General features: G+C 43.0%; 1 protein-coding gene across 4 annotated transcripts in view; it reads right to left on the minus strand.

Moving 5' to 3' along the window:
- THOC5 (THO complex 5) overlaps positions 1-18,801 on the minus strand; it is a 36,750-nt gene extending 17,949 nt beyond the window's left edge. The window contains exons 1-13 of one of the 4 annotated variants that reach the window (XM_025474475.3): positions 18,645-18,801; positions 17,636-17,751; positions 16,283-16,414; positions 15,132-15,275; positions 13,811-13,924; positions 13,573-13,670; positions 11,204-11,350; positions 9,100-9,214; positions 3,894-4,026; positions 3,148-3,180; positions 1,820-1,897; positions 1,085-1,125; positions 751-850 (exon numbers count right to left, since the gene is read on the minus strand). In XM_025474475.3, the coding sequence (XP_025330260.1) occupies positions 751-850; positions 1,085-1,125; positions 1,820-1,897; positions 3,148-3,180; positions 3,894-4,026; positions 9,100-9,214; positions 11,204-11,350; positions 13,573-13,670; positions 13,811-13,924; positions 15,132-15,275; positions 16,283-16,378 (1,099 nt within the window). In that variant the 5' untranslated portion in view covers positions 16,379-16,414; positions 17,636-17,751; positions 18,645-18,801. Of the gene's footprint in view, positions 1-750; positions 851-1,084; positions 1,126-1,819; positions 1,898-3,147; positions 3,181-3,893; positions 4,027-9,099; positions 9,215-11,203; positions 11,351-13,572; positions 13,671-13,810; positions 13,925-15,131; positions 15,276-16,282; positions 16,415-17,635; positions 17,752-18,053; positions 18,194-18,480; positions 18,500-18,644 lie in introns of those variants that run through there. The other 3 variants (XM_025474477.3, XM_049101529.1, XM_025474479.3) reach the window with 3 other exon arrangements.
- Positions 18,802-19,167: the final 366 nt, after the last annotated feature.

The raw sequence follows: 19,167 nt of genomic DNA on the forward strand, positions 1-19,167 counted from the left end.
GTCCTTGGAGGTAAGACCAAGGATCAGAGTCTGAGAGTCTCAGGTGAGAGAAAAACTAGCATGTAACTGTTAACTCTTATACTCCTAGAATGCTTTATCATTTGCTTTTTTATCCATACAAAACTAGTTTCAAAACATATATTCTCTATCAAAAAAAAAAAAAAAAAAAAAAACATATATTCTCTACAGAATACAAACCTCTACTTATGTCTGTTATATTAAGCACAATGGTCATATTACTCAAAAATATACATACTCAAGGTGCCTGAATGGCTTAGTCAGTTAAGTATCTGCCTTTGGCTCAGGTCATGATCTCAGTGTCCTGGGATCAAGCTCCACACTGGGTTCCCTGCTCAGCGGGGAGCCTGCTTCTCCTGTTCCCTCTGACCCTCCCCCTGGCCTGTGCTATCGTTCTCTCAAATAAATAAATAAAATCTTAAAAAAAAAAAAAAAAAAACAAAACTAAACTAAAACCTGCATACTCTTGCAACTTGTTCTGTGTATCTGACTTAACAAATTCAGAAATTGGTGTAATTCTACCAATCATTCATTATGTGCCTGGTTTTGTTGTTATGGTTACGACTTCAAAAAAATGAAACAAACTCTAAGCAAAACAATGAGGAAAAACAGAAATATGAAACTAGAATCTTTTCTTGGTCAAAGAGGACTTTGGTTTGCTGGACTTTGTACACCTGCAGCTAGCCAAACTTTTAGATGCTATGGGGTCCCCCAGAACAAGGAAAACCAGACCTTTGCATTTCAGGTCCAGCATGACTGATAGCGGGTGCCTCTTCAGCATCTCCTTGCGTTTGTCATCCAACTGAACTCCCAGTGTGGGTCGCCGGCGTTTCTGGACAAAGGAAAGATCAAAGCAGATAAGCACCGGTCACATGAATCTCCCCTTCCTTCTCCCTACAGGTCAGGGCCACGGTACTGCTGCCTGGGACCTGCTGCTTCAGGTATCTGGCTGCCAGGCCCCCAGCAGCCCTTTCTTTCCAACCTTTCTCTTCTGCTTCTGGGGAGAATGGCACCTGCCAACTAGCAGGCAGTTGCTTAGCATACTCGTGGGGGACACGGCTCTCACCGTAGTCTGCTCCTCCTCAGCATCCGAGTCGCTCTCATCATCTGCAACCACAAAAAAGCATCTAGAGATGGGGAGGGGGGTCCCAATGCTCCCTAAAGTGCCTCAACCCACGAAGCATAAAGGGGCCAAGACTCTGTGTCATTTGTAAATGGGTTTCTTTAGAATACATAATAAATGAATTTGCTGCTGCTTATTCAGTATGGAAGACACGGTGATGCAAGGAAAAAACAGAGAAATGCCTGATAATTCCACCCCAACCCCTCATTTCTGAAAATACTTTTTAATGTCATCCTATGGACCACAAGCCCCTCCACTGGTAATGGTGGTGGCTGCAGCAACAGTTATATAAATAATAACAACAGTAGCAGCTCATGCAATTTGAGGAGTTGCTATGAGCCCAGAATGATGCTAAAGACTTTGCACACATGACCAAACTTAATCCACGATAGTCTATATGAGGTATTACTATCTTGTTTTGACAGGTGAGTAAACTGAGTCTCAGAAATGTCAAGGAGCTTTCCCAGGACCAGTGAGCTAGTGAGTGACAGGGATGAAATCCACAAGCAGGGTTTCTCTCTGTCTACCCTTGAGCATTAAGTCATTAAAGTCAAGCTCTCTCATACTCAGAACCAGTACAGCTAATTTCCAAAGGACTAGCACTATGCCCTTGGGTGATGACCCAGTGCTCCTAGAATCAGCTATGGAAGACTTGGGAGAGGATACCAACTAAATTACCTTGGGAGTCTTCAGGAGGCTTAAATAAAGCCTTGGCTTCATCCACACTGCCTTCAATTGCCACAGACAACGTCTTATCTGTGAGCAAGAAAAAGCTTCATATGACAGCTGCTGAGAGAAGGAGCTAAGCTACATAAACAGGCTATCTCTAGGACTACATTTCTTCTGCCTTTGTCACAGGAACTTACTGACTGGGAGTTAGGAGGGCAAAAGCCCTTTCTTTAGATGAAGAGGAACAAGGTAGCAAACTTAAGTCTTTTTTCCATTGTTTACTGAGAAAAAAAAACCCAAGTGCAGATTTTTGGGACAAGCGCCACCCGAGACTACAGTGAACGCCTCTCTTTTAGGCTTACACAAATGCCCAATCCCAATCTAGGGCCTAAAGCCACAAAATACCTTCTGCCAACTGTCTTAAAGGTTCTGATCCAGAAGCCCATAATTATCCTGGAAACAGTGGCTCTAAGGGCTTATTCTCTGTTCTGTACTACACCTAGCATCTGGCCAGCATGGTCACATTTAACTGGGGAGGCAGGGCACTGGACAGAACTTGGACTCTGTAGTCTAGTCCCAGATCTGAGTTCCTGCCCCATCAATTCCTAAACATCTGGAAATTTATGTCACTGCTCTGAGCCCCACTTTCTGCATCTGTGTAATTCTGCCTTGACAAATGGTAGCTGCCCAGTGGGTGGTGAAGACCAAATGAGCTGATGCTTAAAATTATAAAAAATTGTTTCTTTCAAATTCATGTTTAACTTTCACAACAACCCTATGAGAGCCATACCATTATTATAGCCACGAACTGAGAAAATTAAGGCTCAGAGAAGTTAGATACAATAGCCAGAAGTATAGCTAGGCTAGGATTCAAGACCAAGTCTACTCAACTTGAGCCCAGTGTCTCAAGCACAAATGTAAGTGGGCTGTTTCATGCACCAGGACTGACTTCCCTAGGTCACACCTGTCCTGCCTTTATAGAACTCCATACGTCTAGTGTTGGAAGGTCAAGACAAACCACCACTCCTCCTGCTCCATTCAAAAGGGTATATACAGATTACAGGTAGTCACAGGAGCCAGAAATGGTTTGATCAACTGCACTAAGGAGGGGTGGCAAACTTCCTCTACCACTGAGATAATACTCCCAGGTGGCTGGCCACTGGTCTCTGAATGCTCTGCATGACCCAACATACCTCACCCCAAACACACTGGCTGCCCCCACCAACCACTGGCAAATACCAAACTATTCTTTTGGGTAGCTTAATCCTGAAATTCTACAGTAAAATGGGAAAGGAAACAGGATGGGTTTAAACACAAAAGAAAATAAAATTACTCACCCTGTCTAGGGGGCTGGGAGGATTTCATATGAGCTGATGATGGAAACAAGAAGGAGAACAAAAGGGAGGGAGAGGACCAGAAGGACCAGGAAGACACAAGAAGAGAGACAGTAATGTGTCGGTGCCCATGGCTGGGAGAAGCATGCGCTGGTGCGAAACATGTCTGTCTGATGCGATGGGGTGAAGAAGAAAACTTTAGATGCTGGGTGAAAGCTGCAGTAGGGCAAAAGTTAAGGTCTCCAAAAACTTTTCAAAATCCTAATGAAGTAAAGACTGCCCTTAAGCTTAAAGCAGAGACATCTTCCCACTTAGTAATTCACTGTAGTGACATGCAGCTGGTTCGGGCGTGGTGAAAGCCTAGGAAAGCTGCCTGGGATCTGTGTTTACGAAGTCCTTTCTCTGAAGAGGGGCAAGAGGTGCCGATCCACCTGCCAATTGTGCCTTGATGGGCTGAGTGTCTGGGAGCCCAGACAGGCTGCCTGGGCACTGCACCTAACAGGTGACCAGCCAGGCTCATCAAAGGTTCAAAGCCATCCATTCTGAAATGCCTACCAGGTTAGTCTAGCCTCAGGCCAGCTGGTCAAAGCAGCCATGCTGGGTGGTGCGGCAGGGATGTAGCATCTGTCACCTGTGGGCTTCTGAGCAGGACCAGGGAGCTTTCCTCAGCAGGCAGGGCTTCCAAATGACTCAAACGGCCAAGGCTGCTGCTCCCACAGCCCCTCTTCCTCACCAAGCCCCGTACTCACCACAGGCCTGCCCATATGCAGTGGCTTGGACAAAGAGGACATAGAGGGGAGGTGGCAGGTGTCTAGCTGTCTCATACTGCTTGTGAGCCTGGTCGAACGGCATGAACAGGTACTCTTGCACTGGGAGGGAAGCCTGTGTGCAAGAAAAGAAGGATTTTTGTTTTCTCTTTTTAGGCAGTACACATGTGAAGAGGTGGCTGCTGAATTACCAAAATAGCTTTTTAATTACTAAAAATACATGATAAGCTAACAAAATAGGTAGATAAAAGGTCAATACAAAAAATTCTATTTATACAAGCAGTGAACAGTAAGAAAATGAACTTAAAAAAAGATCCATTTTCAACAGCATCAAGAAAACATCAATTAGGGGCACCTGGGTGGCTCAGTGGTTAAGCATCTGCCTTTGGCTCAGGGCGTGATCCCAGGGTCCTGGAATCAGGTCCTGAATCAGGCTCCCCACAGGGAGCCTGCTTCTCCCTTTGCCTATGTCTCTGCCTCTCTCTGTCTCTCATGAATAAATAAATAAAATCTTAAAAAAAAAAAAACCAACCCTCAACTAACCTAAACATATATAAGTGAAAGGTATGTAAGTCTCTACACAAAGGCCTGAGAAATCAAAGATCTAAATGAATGGAGATATATGCCGTGTTAATGGCCTGGAAGACTCAATATTGTCTTGAAATCATTTCACTCCAAATCAATCTACAGATTCAATGCAATCCCACTCTAAATCCCAGCAGGTGAAAATTGACTGGCTAATTCTAAAATTTATTTTGTTAAATGCAAAGGGCCAAGAATAACCAAGATGATCCTGAAAAATTCAGCTAGAGGATATATGCTACTGGGCATCAAGACTTCTGATAAAGCTACGGTAAATAAGCCAGTGTGGTATTGATGCCTGGATAGACAAATAAACCATACACAAACCTACATGGACATTTGATTTATGACAAAAGTGGTACTGCAGCAGTGGGGAAAGAATGAGCTTTTCAATAAATGGCCCACCTGAATACCTAACATGGGGAAAAAAAAATGAATCTGACTCTTACCTCATACTACATACAACATTTCCTTCCAGGAAACCTAGAGATCTAAATGTGAAAGACATACAAAAGAGCTTCTATTTAAAAAAAACAAGAAAGGGATCCCTGGGTGGCTTAGTGGTTTGGCACCTGCCTTCAGCCTAGGGCCTGATCCTAGGATCAGGGATCGATCCTGGGATCGAGTCCCACATCAGGCTCCCTGCATGGTGCCTGCTTCTCCCTCTGCCTGTGTCTTTGCCTCTCTCTCTCTCTCTCTCTCTCTCTGTGTCTCATGAATAAATTAATAAAATCTTTAAACATTTTATTTAATAAAAAAAAAGAGAATATCTCCATGACCTTGGGTCAGAGACAGATTTTTTTTTTTTTTTTAAGATTTCATTTATTTATTCATGAAAGACACAGAAATAGGTAGAGGGTCAAGCAGGCTCCCTGTGGGGAGCCCAATGCGGGACTCAATTCCTGGACCACAGGATCACGACCTGAGCCAAAGGCAGTCGCTCAACCATTGAGCCACCTAGGTGCCCCTAGAGATAGATTTCTTAAAAAGGACACGAAAACACTAACCTTAAAGGAGACCATTGATAATTAGATCATATGAAAATTAAGAACATCTACTCATTAAAAGGTAACATTGAGAGTGAAAAAGAAAGTCACAAAATGGAAAAAATATCTGCAAAAGACTCATGTCCAGAAAATATAAAGACCAAGTAATTCAACAGAAAAATGAGCAAAAGACTTGAAGAAGCCTTTTATAAACGAGGTAATCCAAGAGTTAATAAAAAAAAAATTGGACACTTAACCAACTGAGCCACCCAAGCATCTCTAATATAACTTTTTTCCTTCTAATATAACTTTTTAAAACAATGCACATATATTATATTTTAAAAAATAATTTTATGTATAGGAAAGAAAGCATACGGTTCATAAGCATATAGCTCAGTGAACACATCTATTTAACTGGCACCCAAATCAAGAAAATGACCATTACCAATTTTCCAGAAGCTATTTTATTTCCCCTCTCAGTCACTAACTCCTCCCACCCCCGCATCCCCAGTGACTGTTATCTTGACTTCTAACATCATAAGATTAGTTTGGCTCATTTTTGAACTTACACAAATGGAATCATATAATATATATTCTTGTGTCTGGCTTTTTTGCTCAACATTATGTTCGTGGGATTCGTCTATACTGTTGTGAGCACCAGGAGTTCATTTATTTTCATTGATACTTAGTATTTGATTATATGAGTACTTCCAGTTTGGGGCTATTATGAATAATGCTGCTACAAGCATTCTTTGTCCTTTGTTGCCCTTGTGTACATATTTCTGTTAAATATATTCCCAGGGATGAAACTGTTGGGAATAAATATGGTAGGCATATTATTTAGCTTTGGCTAAATAATAAATAAAAACTAAATAAAACTGAAACACAGTTTTGTTTTGTTTTTTTTTTGAAACACAGTTTTCTAAAGGGATTGCACTGATTTACAAAATTCCCCCCCAGCACCATATGAAAGTTCTATGTTGTTTTTTTTTTTTTTTTGGAAGTTCTAATTGTTCCTACATCTTCACCAACACTTGATACTGTCTTTTTTTTTTTTTTTTTTTTTTTAAAGATTTTATTTACTTAAGAGAGAAAGAGAGTGCACAAGCAGCGGGGAGGAACAGCAGGAGAGAGAGAAGCAGACTCCCCGCTGAGCAGGGAGCCTAACACACAGCTTGATCCCAGGACCCCAAGACTGTGACCTGAGCTGAAGGCAGATGCTTAACCGGCTGAGCCACCCAGGTGCCCCTCAGCTCAGGTCTTGATCCCAGGGTCATAAGTTTAAGCTCCACACTGGGCTCCACACTGGGTGTGGAGCCTACATAAAAATAAAAAGTTGGGGCACTTTTTATTATTCAGCAAAATAAAAAGCTGAAGCGGTTTAGTGCCGCCTTCAGCCCAGGGCTTGATCCTGGAGTCCCGGGATCGAGTCCCACGTCGGGCTCCCTGCATGGAGCCTCTCTGTGTGCCTCTCATGAATAAATAAATAAAATCTTAAAAAAATAAAAATAAAACTAAAAAATAAAAATAATAAAAATAAAAAGTTGTATTCAAGTTTATAAAGCAAAAACTTCCAGGGGCACCTCACTGGCTCAGTTAGTAGAACATAGGACTCCTGATCTCATGGTCATGAGTTGACACCCACATTGGACGAAGACTACTTTAAAAATAAAATAAACAAACCTCCCAGTCCCCAAACTCAAAAGTAATTGTTAATGACTTAGTGATTCCTCTAAGCATATACTGGACTCACACATGTACATACCCATATGGATACTTTATCAACGAAGATATACAATGAAATTATACTTTGTTTTACAATGGGCATTGTTTTAATTACATGATAAGTCTTTGTTCTGTCCAATTATCCAATTATCAGTGATAGGATGCTTTATATTTCTATCACAGCTGTAAGGCTGTACCATACAATAATTTATTTAACCAGTACCCTATTCAGGCACATTTAGAGATTCCAAGTTAATAGGAAAAATTAAGGGATGCCTGGGTGGCTCAATACATTAAGCATGTGACTCTTGATTTGGGCTCAGGTCATGATCTCAGGACCGAGATCAAGTTCTGCACTGGGCATGGAGCCTGCTTGTCCCACTCCCTCTGCTCCTCCTCCTACACCCTCTCATTCATTCATTCATTCATTCATTCATTCATACCTACATACATAAATAAAATCTTAAAAAAAATAAACAGGATACATACATACATGAAATCTAAAAAAAACAAAAAAACAAAAAAACAAAAAAAAAACCAGAATAAAGTACAACTCAAACTTTTAGTTTGTTTTCTTATTGTCCTACTATGAAGTGCTACTGAGAATATTTGTTAACAATTCTAATTCTATGCCTAGAATTGAAGGGAGGAAATGCAGATCTTTCCAAATCCCAGGAAAGGGAATTTTTATTTTCTCTAGGGTCTTTTTGCAAAGTTCCTCCATATTTTACCATTTACTCTGCTATGTAAAACTATGAGAATTTAGAGGGGTGCCGGGCTGGACTCCTGATCTTGGGGTCTTGAGCTCAAACCCCATGCTGGGCATAGTGTTTATTTAAAACAAAAACAAACAGGGGTGCATAGGTGACTCAGTTGGTTAAGTGTCTGCCTGTGGCTCAGGTCATGATCCCAGGATTCTGGGAATCGAGCCCATCAGGTTCCCTGCTCAGCACAGTCTGCTTGTCCCTCTTCCTCAGCCCCTCCCCCTGCTTGTGCTTCCTTTCTCTAAAAAAAAAAAAATACATAAAATCTTTAAAACAACAACAACCAAAACAAAAAAATACTGTAAAAGATTTAGAGCAAATCTGGCCTCACAGAGCAAACAAAAATCAGGTTTCCTACGTAGAAAGTGTAGAAATATTACAGTTTATATTACATTTTATTTTTTATTTATTTTTTTAAATGATTTTTTAAAAAATTTTTATTTATTTATGATAGTCACAGAGAGAGAGAGAGAGAGGCAGAGACATAGGCAGAGGGAGAAGCAGGCTCCATGCACTGAGAGCCCGACGTGGGATTCGATCCCGGGTCTCCAAGATTGCGCCCTGGGCCAAAGGCAGGCGCCAAACCGCTGCGCCACCCAGGGATCCCGTTTATATTACATTTTAAAGTGGGGACTTTTTCCTCTGATGGTACCTAATGCCTTTCGAATATGAGTAAAGTTCTTTTCAGAGGACATCTGGTGAACATCTTCTCCCAAAATCAGTTAGGGACTGTAACAGATATCCACAGAAGCAGGCTTAGATGCCTGGAGACTGTGGGGCTGGTTAAAACCATTCTGGGGGTAAACTAAACCTAGAGTTTGCAAAAGTATTTTACCTGGAAGAAACTCTGGGTGAAAAGAAAATATCCCAGGTAAATGTGTTCCTGAGCCCACCCAGCAGCATCTCTTCCTCCCAGGACACCTTATTATACTGGCTGGGCAGAAACTGCCAACAGGACCATCCTTGCACTGGGCTCTGACATCCATTAGGGTAACAGACTTGGCAAAACCCAAGGGAGACATGGCTGCTGGAGGCCACAGGTCAGCAAGGTCTTACAGGTCAGCAAGGTCTTACTTGGGTGCTGAAGGCAAAGCAAAGGCCAATGCTAGAGAGTATAGGGGAGATTCTCACCTGCATTATGCTATTGAGGCGAGGCTGGAGACTGCTCAGGTATTCCTTCTTCACTTCAATCTCCTTGAGGATCTTCTCCTTGTTGGACAGGCACTCTCGGTACTTCTCCGCCAGTCTATTGGGAGAGGACAGACCACTGTCACTTAAAGCTCCTGAGATGGGGGATCCTTGGGTGGCTCAGTGGTTTAGCGCCTGCCTTTGGCCCAGGGCGCGATCCTGGAGTTCCAGGATCGAGTCCCGCATCAGGCTCCCGGCATGGAGCCTGCTTCTCCTCCCTCTGCCTATGTCTCTGCCTCTCTCTCTCTCTCTGTGTGTGTCTATCATGAATAAATAAATAAATCTTAAAAATAAATAAATAATAAATCAATCAATCAATCAATCAATCAAACTCCTGAGATCTCCCGACATACCTATGGACTGTCACAATCTACCTAATCCACCTACCTGTCTCCATGTAGCAGTTATGATTAATTGTTTACCTAGCACTTATTATGTACCAAGTACTTAGAGAACTCTTCATAAGCATTACTGCATTTAATCCTTATAAAAATCCTGAAAGAGGGATGCCTGGGTGGCTCAGCAGTTGAATGTCTGCCTCCCGCTGAGGGTGTGATTCTGGGCTCCTGGGATCGAGTCCTGAATTGAGCTCCCCACAGGGAGCCTGCTTCTCCCTCTATGTCTCTGCCACTCTCTGTGTTTCATGAATAAATAAAATCTTAAAAAAAAAAAATCCTGGAAGATGGGAACTCTTCTTTTCCCCAAAGGAAGAAACAAAGGCTAAAGGAGGTAGGTAACTTGCCAAGGTAACTCAGCTAAGAGCACGTATAAAGCTGGGCTCTGAATCCATGCTTGTCCATTTCCAGAGGCTCTGCCCATTAGCCACTAGGGGATATAGTCATGTCATTTCCTGTTCCCTTTCTTGCCTCTAGGGTGTAGAGCCAAAACTTACACAAACACATGGATCTAGCAACCAGAGGACACAAATGAGGCCCACACACTGGCCTGAGTGGGGCAGGGTGGGGATGGATTCTGCACCACAGGAATACAACACTCATGGTTTGGCCTGTGTCAACACAAGCATTATACCAGACAGGGGAGGGATGGGACCACCCCATCTGTTAAAAACCTAACACCAATTCCATAAGAACCACACTTAGTGTTTATTGAATTCATAACATGGACTGAAGGCATAAAATACATTCTATTTAAAAAAAAAAAAAAAAAAAGGAACAAAAACACCTGCTTCTCCAATGGAAAACAGAGTAGATGTGTCAACGAAAAGCTCTAGCATTCTCATACAAATATAGGGGAAGAAAGTTACTATAACGAAAGGGATGCAGCCATGAAAAATCCATTATGAAAAATACATAATGTTCTTAAAAAGACCTAGATTAAATTATACAGCATAAATGTTGTATTTACATTAATAAACAATATCTTTATTAGTACAAGAAACTTTTTATATGTAAAGATGTGTTTTATTGTTTTTTTTTTTTAAGATTTTATTTATTTATTCATGAGAGACACAGAGAGAGACAGAGACATAGGCAGGAGGAGGAGAAGCAGGCTCCATGCAGGAGCTCAATACAGGACTCAATTCCGGAACTCCAGAATCACGTCCTTTGTGAGCCAGCCAGGCGTCACAAAGGTGTGCCTTAAAGCATAATTTATGAGAGCAAAAAGTGGTAACTTCAACAGAGAAAACATTATATAAATTATAATTTGTCTATACACGGGAATGTTCTCTAACCTTCTAAAATGATGTCTGCAGACCTTTAAAATACCACATGGACAGTATTAGAGGCAGGGGAAAATGCAAAAAAAAAAAAAAAAAAAAAAGATTTAAAATACAAAAGGTATTTAGGTCTCAAGTGTTAAAATTAAAAAAAAAAAAGTTATTCCAAAAATTAACAGCCTTAAGCAATTCCATCCCCATCCACAATCCTGTTGGTCTAGGTGTGAATTACAAAATGGGATTTGGTAATAAATCATTCTGCTGGTTCCACAGAGCTTTGCTGTCTGATTGTGGGTCATACCAAAACACTCCATGGCTAAAGGTCTGTGTCTGCACAGATTAATGAGGTCAGGAAGGAGGGTACACAACCTTTTCCGCTGTTCCAGCTCCCAGTCCAGACGTGCAAGGGTTTGCTGGTGAGGGTCTCCCATCGTGACTTCAGCCTTGCTAATATCTGGAGGAGCCTCCTTATAAAACTCCTCTAAACTGACCAGATCAATTTCTTCATGCTTTGACCTGCAAGCAAAAACTAGATGTCAAGTTGCTGTTCTCAGGATCCCAAACCATGGATTAAGTGGGCCCACAGTTCCCTCCATGTATGCTCACTTAGCCCTGGTCTACAATAGGAACACAGAATCCAGTCTTCCCAGCAAACGTTCATTAGTAAACGTTTCACTTTGAAGAGAGGTAGTTGGTGACATACCACAGGATCCTTATCCATGGTGTCCAACTGTTTTATCCATGAATTAGCTGAAGACCTGGAAGGGATGCTTATCAAATTTACAGATGTCCCAAGTTTAGCAAGAACTAAGATCTGAAAGAGTCAATAAAAACATTACAGTCTAGGCCTAGACTGCCAGGTTGAAATTCTTGGACATTTAACAGGAAAAAACATAAGGGTCTGTGCTTAGTTCAAAACATTAACTGCCTAAGCATGGGACAGGGAAGATCCAGCATATCTAGAGGCTTCAACTATTTTATGTAGAGTGATGCATGTATATAAAAGAAAAGAGGGGATCCCTGGGTGGCGCAGCAGTTTGGCGCCTGCCTTTGGCCCAGAGCGCGATCCTGGAGACCTGGGATCGAATCCCACATCAGGCTCCCGGTGCATGGAGCCTGCTTCTCCCTCTGCCTGTGTCTCTGCCCCTCTCTCTCTCTCTGTGACTATCATAAATAAATAAAAATTTAAAAAAAAAAATTAAAAAAATAAAAAGAAAAAGAAAAGAAAAGAAAAGAAAATACAATGCTCCTTCCTGCACTAACACAGTAGTGCACAAGTTGTGGACAGATGACGGTAATAACAGCAGCTATGAGGGAGTAAGCACCTACGATACGCCAACTTCACCCCACCTAATTCTCATGAAAACTTACATATGGGGATTTCTATCGCCATATTTCAAGTGAGATAGAGACTTCCACAGTTGAGTAGTTTGCCCAAGGTCACACAGCTAGTGAGTGGTAGAGCTGGGATTTGAACCCAGGCTAAGGCCAAGGGTGGTCATCTGTCTCTCCATAGGCCAGGATTCTATTGAATTCTACATTTGTCAGCTTTCATCTGAGTGATGATTATAGCTTGGGGCATCACATTCTTTTTTTTAATATTTTTAAACAGTTTAAGATACACAAGAAGTTTTAAAAATAGTACTGAGCATATATTTCCTCTGTACTCTTCCCCTGGGTTCCCCCAATAATAATATCTTACCTATACGTAGTATGCTATCAAAACCAGGAAACGATGATGATGCGATACTATTAATTCAGGTGCTAGTTTTTTTTTTTTAAGATTTATTTATTTATTCATGAGAGACACAGATAGAGAGAAAGAGAGGCAGAGACACAGGCAGAGGGAGAAGCAAGCTCCCCATAAGAAGCCCGATGCAGGACTCTATCCCGGACCCCGGGATCATGACCTGAGCTGAAGGCAGGTCATGCCCAACCAATGAGCAACCCAGGCATCCCATCAGGTGCAAGTTTGATGTGAATTTCACCTCTATTAGTATTTAACTATTATTACACGATGAATTTGTAAAGCAGATAAAGATGCCTCTTAAAAATCAGCAGAATTATCAAAAAATGCACCAGACTCAATTACTGATGTGCCCCTCTCATTCCAAGTTTATTACAAATAAAACCTGACTTTTCAGTTTGCACAAATAGGTCTGGCCAAGCAACCATACACTCCCTTCTCTTCCTCTGTCTACGCTTTCCTCATCTCTCAGCTTAGATTTGCCAAGAGGCATTACACTTAAAGATGGACACTGATAAACTACAGTTTGGTCACCTGAAGGCAGCCACGTAGCAAGAAGTTCAGATTCTTTTTTTTTAGAAGTTCAGATTCTAAGGAATAAAATCTAGGTGCAAAAATAAATGGTTGGAACTTTTGGAGAGGAAAACTGGGCCAGAAGGTTAAAAGGATTTGACTAGAAGGGAGTTACTCCCATGCAAGGTGCCCAGGAATTGAAATGGTAATGTATAAGCCCCAGCTAGAGAAAGACAACTGCTTTTGACCAGGTGCAGAGCTCAAGACCTAAAAAAGTCAGACATGTTTCCAAGGTTCTTTGTGCAGCCTGAAAACACTGCTTCCAGTTGTCCCACTCAAAGTGATCTATTCACCCTGTCCCAGATCCTGCAGCTTCCAAGCCTATCTGGTTTCCTTTTAAGGAGACTAGTGCACACTGAGCTATATAGGAAAAAAGCAGTTACCAATAGACAATTTTGCTAAAGTCTCCAAAACTCACTTAAACTCCAGACATTTGGTGATCTCTTTCTGCAGGTGCATCACCTCATACAGCAGGTTCTGGAGCTGCAGGTGATAGGCGTCTACTTTCTGCTTGGCCTGAAAGGAAGACAAGGTCAGAGGTGAGTAGGGCAAGTCAGGTCAGATAGAGCAGTAGCAAACTTAAGGAAGAGGTAAAGGGGATTAAGAAGGGAACGTGGGAAAGAGAAAGAAGGAAGACTAAACCTCTTAATTTCTACCTCATGTGTCTGATCTCTTCCTTTCTTCAACCTGATGTGGGCTAATCGATTAAGCTTCTTTAGAGTCATGAAGTGCACACAGCTCTGGATCCTCCGATCTTCAATCTCAACTGCCTGTAGGCAAAGAAAACTGGTAAAAATCTTGTCAACAGGTGCTGGCTGAGCTTCCTTTGGCACCTCACTGCTGACCCATCCCTATCCAGGGCCAAAAAGAGATACTGGAAGAAGCTCAGAACCAAGAAAAGTGTCAGTGGGAAATGGAAAAACGACTGTAAGGGAAATGCTTAAGGTTACCAGACAAATAAATAATAATTTCTGCTCGGACTGAAGTAATAGGGATTGAAGATTATAGCAACACCCTGCCATATAATTTAACCTCTGTGAATAACATCACAGAATAACTTAAGTGAAAATATTAAGATTATAGCTATAAACCCTGGATTATAGTTGTAAACTATAACTATGGCATAATAATCATAATAATATTGGCCAGTGTAGGCACAACTAAATGAGGTTCTTGGAAACATGTTTTGTGTTTATCCCATTCATTTAATGTTAATAACTTCATTTCCGGTTTCTTTTCTTTTCTTTTTTTAAGATTTATTTATTTATTCATGAGAGAGACACTGGCAGAGGGAGAAGCAGGCTCCATGCAGAAAGCCCGATGTCAACTCAATCCCAGGACCCCGGGATCAAGCCCTGAGCCAAAGGCAGATGCTCAACCGCTGAGCCACCCAGGGGTCCCTCATTTCTAGTTTCTATGATATACTTATGCATATCCATTCTTAAAGCAGCAAAGAAATTTACACGTATTATCATTTCTCAACACCTAGCAAAGTGCCCAGCAAGTAATAAACACCAGTTGGATGAATTATCAAACTGCAGTTATGAGAAAAATTAATTGTCCTGTACGTTTGTTACTGTAATTGGTGGTTGGGTGGTGATGAAATAAATTCCAATAAATTAATGGGCATGACTCTGGAGCCCCCAAACTCCAACCACCCGATCATGACTAGTACAGAAGATCAAGATGAGGGATGCCTGGGTGGCTCAGCAGTTGAGCATCTGCTTTTGGCTCAGGGCATGATTCCGGAGTCCCGGGATCAAGTCCCACATCGGGATCCTTGCATGGAGTGTGCTTCTCCCTCTGCCTGTCTTGGCCTCTCATGAATAAATAAATAAAATCTTAAAAAAAAAAAAAAGGAGACGACGACGATGACGACAACCAAGATGAGGAAGGGCTCTCTGACGGGTGCAAAACAAGTCCATCCATGCAAACCCACCAGGCTGATGTCTGCCCAATCCCAGTCCCATTCCTTACCACATCCTTGCCTCCTCTGCTCTTCAGGTCCTGGATCTCAGCCATGAGCCTCTGCAACTCCTGGCACGTGTACTTGTACAGCTCATAGTCTCTGCCAGGGTCCCGCAGGTCCACTTCAGCCTCCTCACTGTAGTATTTACCCTCCTGTGGAGGCAAGAAGACAGGCCTTGAGTGGGGAATAAAAGTTTCCCTGTTGGGATCAGGACACCTGGCTGGAATCAGGAACAATGAAACCCCACATCAGATCTCTAAAAAATCTGGTCCTTAAATCAAATGTTTTTCTTCTTTTCAAAATGGAGAAGAATTCCTCTCTTCTTCTAATTATAAAGTAATGCATATTTCGTGTCAGAGATTCAGAAATAGTGAGAAGTGAGAACAAAAACAAATTGAAAAGTTGCCTGTAATCTCATGTCCCAGCCTCAAATAACTATTTTTAATACTATGGATAAACACAAATTTTAAACATGACGGGATCATACTGCCCATGCTATTTAGTGCAATTTCTCATCCCAATAAATTTAAATATTCATCAAAATGGCCACATGATTCACTAAATAGATGAATCAGAATTCATTTAACCAAATTCCTACTGATGAGTGTTTAGTCAAATCAAGCTTTAGCAGAGACTAAAGTATCATAATTGGTTGTCCAGCCTTTGGAATGAACAGAACACTTCTCTTGAAGACAGAGTCTCCTATGGCTAACGATACTATATTGTACATTTGAAAGTCTCTAAGACAGTAGGTCTTCATCTGCTGACCACATGTGCTCTCAGGCTACAGAAGAGATTTTGTGGGGATGTTGTTTTGGTACTGTCTTAGCAGCAGACGAGGGATCCCAATCCCAGTGGTATGCTACAGATACTGGCTTCTTCTGACCATCAGGAAAATTAGAGACATACACCATACAAGAATGCATTCTCTGTTCAGGACTGTTCATGCCTAATATAGGCTTGTTGGTTCTTGGGATGCTATAACTAAACCAGATGTGAATACTCAGGTTTGCAGAACCAAGGGAATTCCAGGCACCTGGTCAAGCACAGGTTACCTGGGAGGCTGTCCCTGTGATCCTCAGCTGCTGCAAACTCATAGACAGGTGCCTGGCCACAAGCTGTAATTTCTTAGCAGTGTGGCAGCCCTGGCTGATCTCACCTGCTCTGTGTCAGATCGGTTACGCTTCCCCTCAGCTGGAGCTCCATCACTTCGGATCACTTTGGGCTTCCGTTTTTTGCTCGATTCTGATGACATGGTTGTTTGGTGAGGTCAGAAGGAAACAGCAAAGACCTGTTAAAAAGAGGAAACTTAAGATTTTTTAGAGTTAAAGATTTTCCTGGAGTCAGAATACTGAAATCTAACTAGTAGTTCTGGTTACTTACGCCCTTGGTAACTCAAAAAAAAAAAAAAAAAAAAAAAAAAGTCACTGAACCCTCCAAAGCCTGTTTAATCCTCTGTAAAAATGGGGAGGGCTGCCTGGGTGGCTCAGTCAGTTAAGGCCCTGCCTTCAGCTCAGGTCATGGTCCCAGGGTTCCCAGGTCCTGGGATGGAGCCCCACACTGGGCTCCCTACTCAGTGGGGAATCTGCTTCTCCCTCTCCCTCTGCCCCTCCTCCCCGCTCATGCACTCTCCCTCTCCAATGAATGTATATAATCTTTAAAAAAAATTAAAAAGGAGAATGAGATGCCCAGGCTCAGCTGGTTAAGTGGCTGACACTTGATCTCAGGGTTCTAAGTTCAAGCCCTGCATTGGGTTCTGTGCTAGGAGTGGAGTTGATTCTCTTCCTCTGCACCACCCTCCCCCCATCCACACTCGGAGCTGTCCCTCTCAAAGAAAAGGGAGGAATCATCCCTCAGCCTGACCCAAACAAACTCATCTTCTCCAGCTCCATCCGCTTTAAAGGCACCACAACCACATCCCTGACTAAACTCCTCAGCCTAGCATATATACCTGGTCCCAATACTATCGATCGATCACTGTGTGCTGGACCTGATTTAAGTACTTTAAGGGTATGTTCTCACTTAATCCTTGTAAGAAACCTTTCAGATAGAACAAGTACCATTTTATGGTTGAGAACACTGAAGTTTAGAAAGGTGAATGAGGTGCCGAAAGTCACACAGCTAGTATGCTTAAGCTTGGGTCCATCTAATGCCACAATAGTGCTCTCAACAACTATATTATTGTGACACCAGTGTGTCTTGCTACCACCTTACCCGGCAATGCCATCAACTCTCCAGATGGCCCTAAGATTTAAAAGAATAAAACCTACTTTTCATGGGGCTTTAGGGTCACAAAGCATCCTCCCCCTGCTACGTTTTCTGGTTGTCACCACAGCCCCGAGGTGGCAGCACAATCCCCCGTAGCCCAACAAATCTCTCCCCAAGATTTACTGAAGGAACCAATGGCTCATGGTAGTTACAGAAGCCCAGTTGGAGTCTCCACTCTACCATTCTACCGCTGGGAGTCCTGGGCCTGCTTCCGCACAGATCAAATGAGAATAACAGTCCTTACCTCAGGGGTTGCTGTGGACATTGACACAGGAGGCACTCTACTGGGGAAGGTGATGAAGATGACCTAGGCGTGGGGCTTTAGATGGTACATGGGCGATCTGAAATAATGCTGAACACCTATGGAGAAAGTTAATCCCTTTTCAATTCTTTTGAGAAACCTCCAATTGCTTCAAGGAGAACATTTCATTTCCCTAGTTTGTCTTTAACGTCTATGAACACCAATGTTCCTTTGTTAACAAAAGGACTCTCAGAGCCTTAGACAATGAAATCTAGCCAAAATCAACAATGTTTTCATGTTAAACATATTAATTTTATCATTACCTTCTGCATAGGACAAGTCTCCATTTAGGGGAGAAACATTAAAATTTCTCTTAAAGGAAATTCACGTTTAAGAAGTAAAAGGCGACTCGATTAAAAACCTTTAGCAGAGGGATCCCTGGGTGGCGCAGTGGTTTGGCGCCTGCCTTTGGCCCAGGGCGTGATCCTGGAGACCCGGGATCGAATCCCACATCAGGCTCCCGGTGCATGGAACCTGCTTCTCCCTCTGCCTCTCTCTCTCTCTCTCTGTGTGACTATCATAAATAAAAAAAAAAAAAAAAAAAAAAAAAAAAACCTTTAGCAGAGTCTTAAACAGTAAATTGACTGGGCAAAATCCACGAAGGTGGGACGCGAAAGGCTGAAATGTGGGAAATCCTGACTTCGGAAACCCAGTAGAGAGAGCCTGGCACACGTAAGCAAGCACACAATAAATGTGAGCTGTTACCACCACCACCTCCGACATCGACATCATCGGCACCTACAGGCTCCCATGCCGGGCCCGACGCAGCTGCAGCCCGACATTTTCACCTGAAGAGATTAATCAGGCGGCGCCGAGCGGCTGGAGACCCCGGAGCGTGAGCACCGAGAACTCGACTCGGCCCCCAGCTTGGGGACGTCTGCACCTCGACCCCGGAACGCCCAGCCCCGCCCCGCCCCTCCGGCAAGCCCCGCATCCCCGGCGCCCTACTCACAGCTCGGAGTCCCGAACCCGCGGTGGCAGCGAGCCGCTTCCGGCGGCAGACAGACTTCTTCCTGTACACCATAGAGAAGCGGAAGAATAGAGCGGCTGGCCGGAAGCGAGGCGCGGAGGCCGGAAGCGAGACGCGGAGGTCCGAGACGGCGGCTGACGCGTGGTCCCGGCAACAGCTGGGCGGCGCGGGAACAGCTGCTGTGGCTCCGGGGTTCTCAGGGCGGGTCCCAGCTGCCAACACCCTCAGGCTGTCCTCCAACACCAAGAAACCGAGGCTGGAAGGGCAGATTAGCCTCGTTTAGTCTTTCCTCAGCGCCTACAGCTACATTCAGCAGCCAACAAGCGCTCTGCCTAGCGTTAGCCGAGTGAATGGGTTCGTCGTGTGCCCGAGGTAACCCGAGAGAGTGGTAGTGCCAAGATATGAACCCTTGTGGATTTGTCTTCATAACCTGTATTCTTAACCAATGTCATAATCACCCAAACATCCCACACTTCGGAGGGCAGCAAGTCTGGGAAAGGCATTC

The sequence above is a fragment of the Canis lupus genome, chromosome 26, assembly GCF_003254725.2.
Source record: "Canis lupus dingo isolate Sandy chromosome 26, ASM325472v2, whole genome shotgun sequence".
NCBI classification, from domain to species: Eukaryota; Metazoa; Chordata; class Mammalia; order Carnivora; family Canidae; genus Canis; species Canis lupus.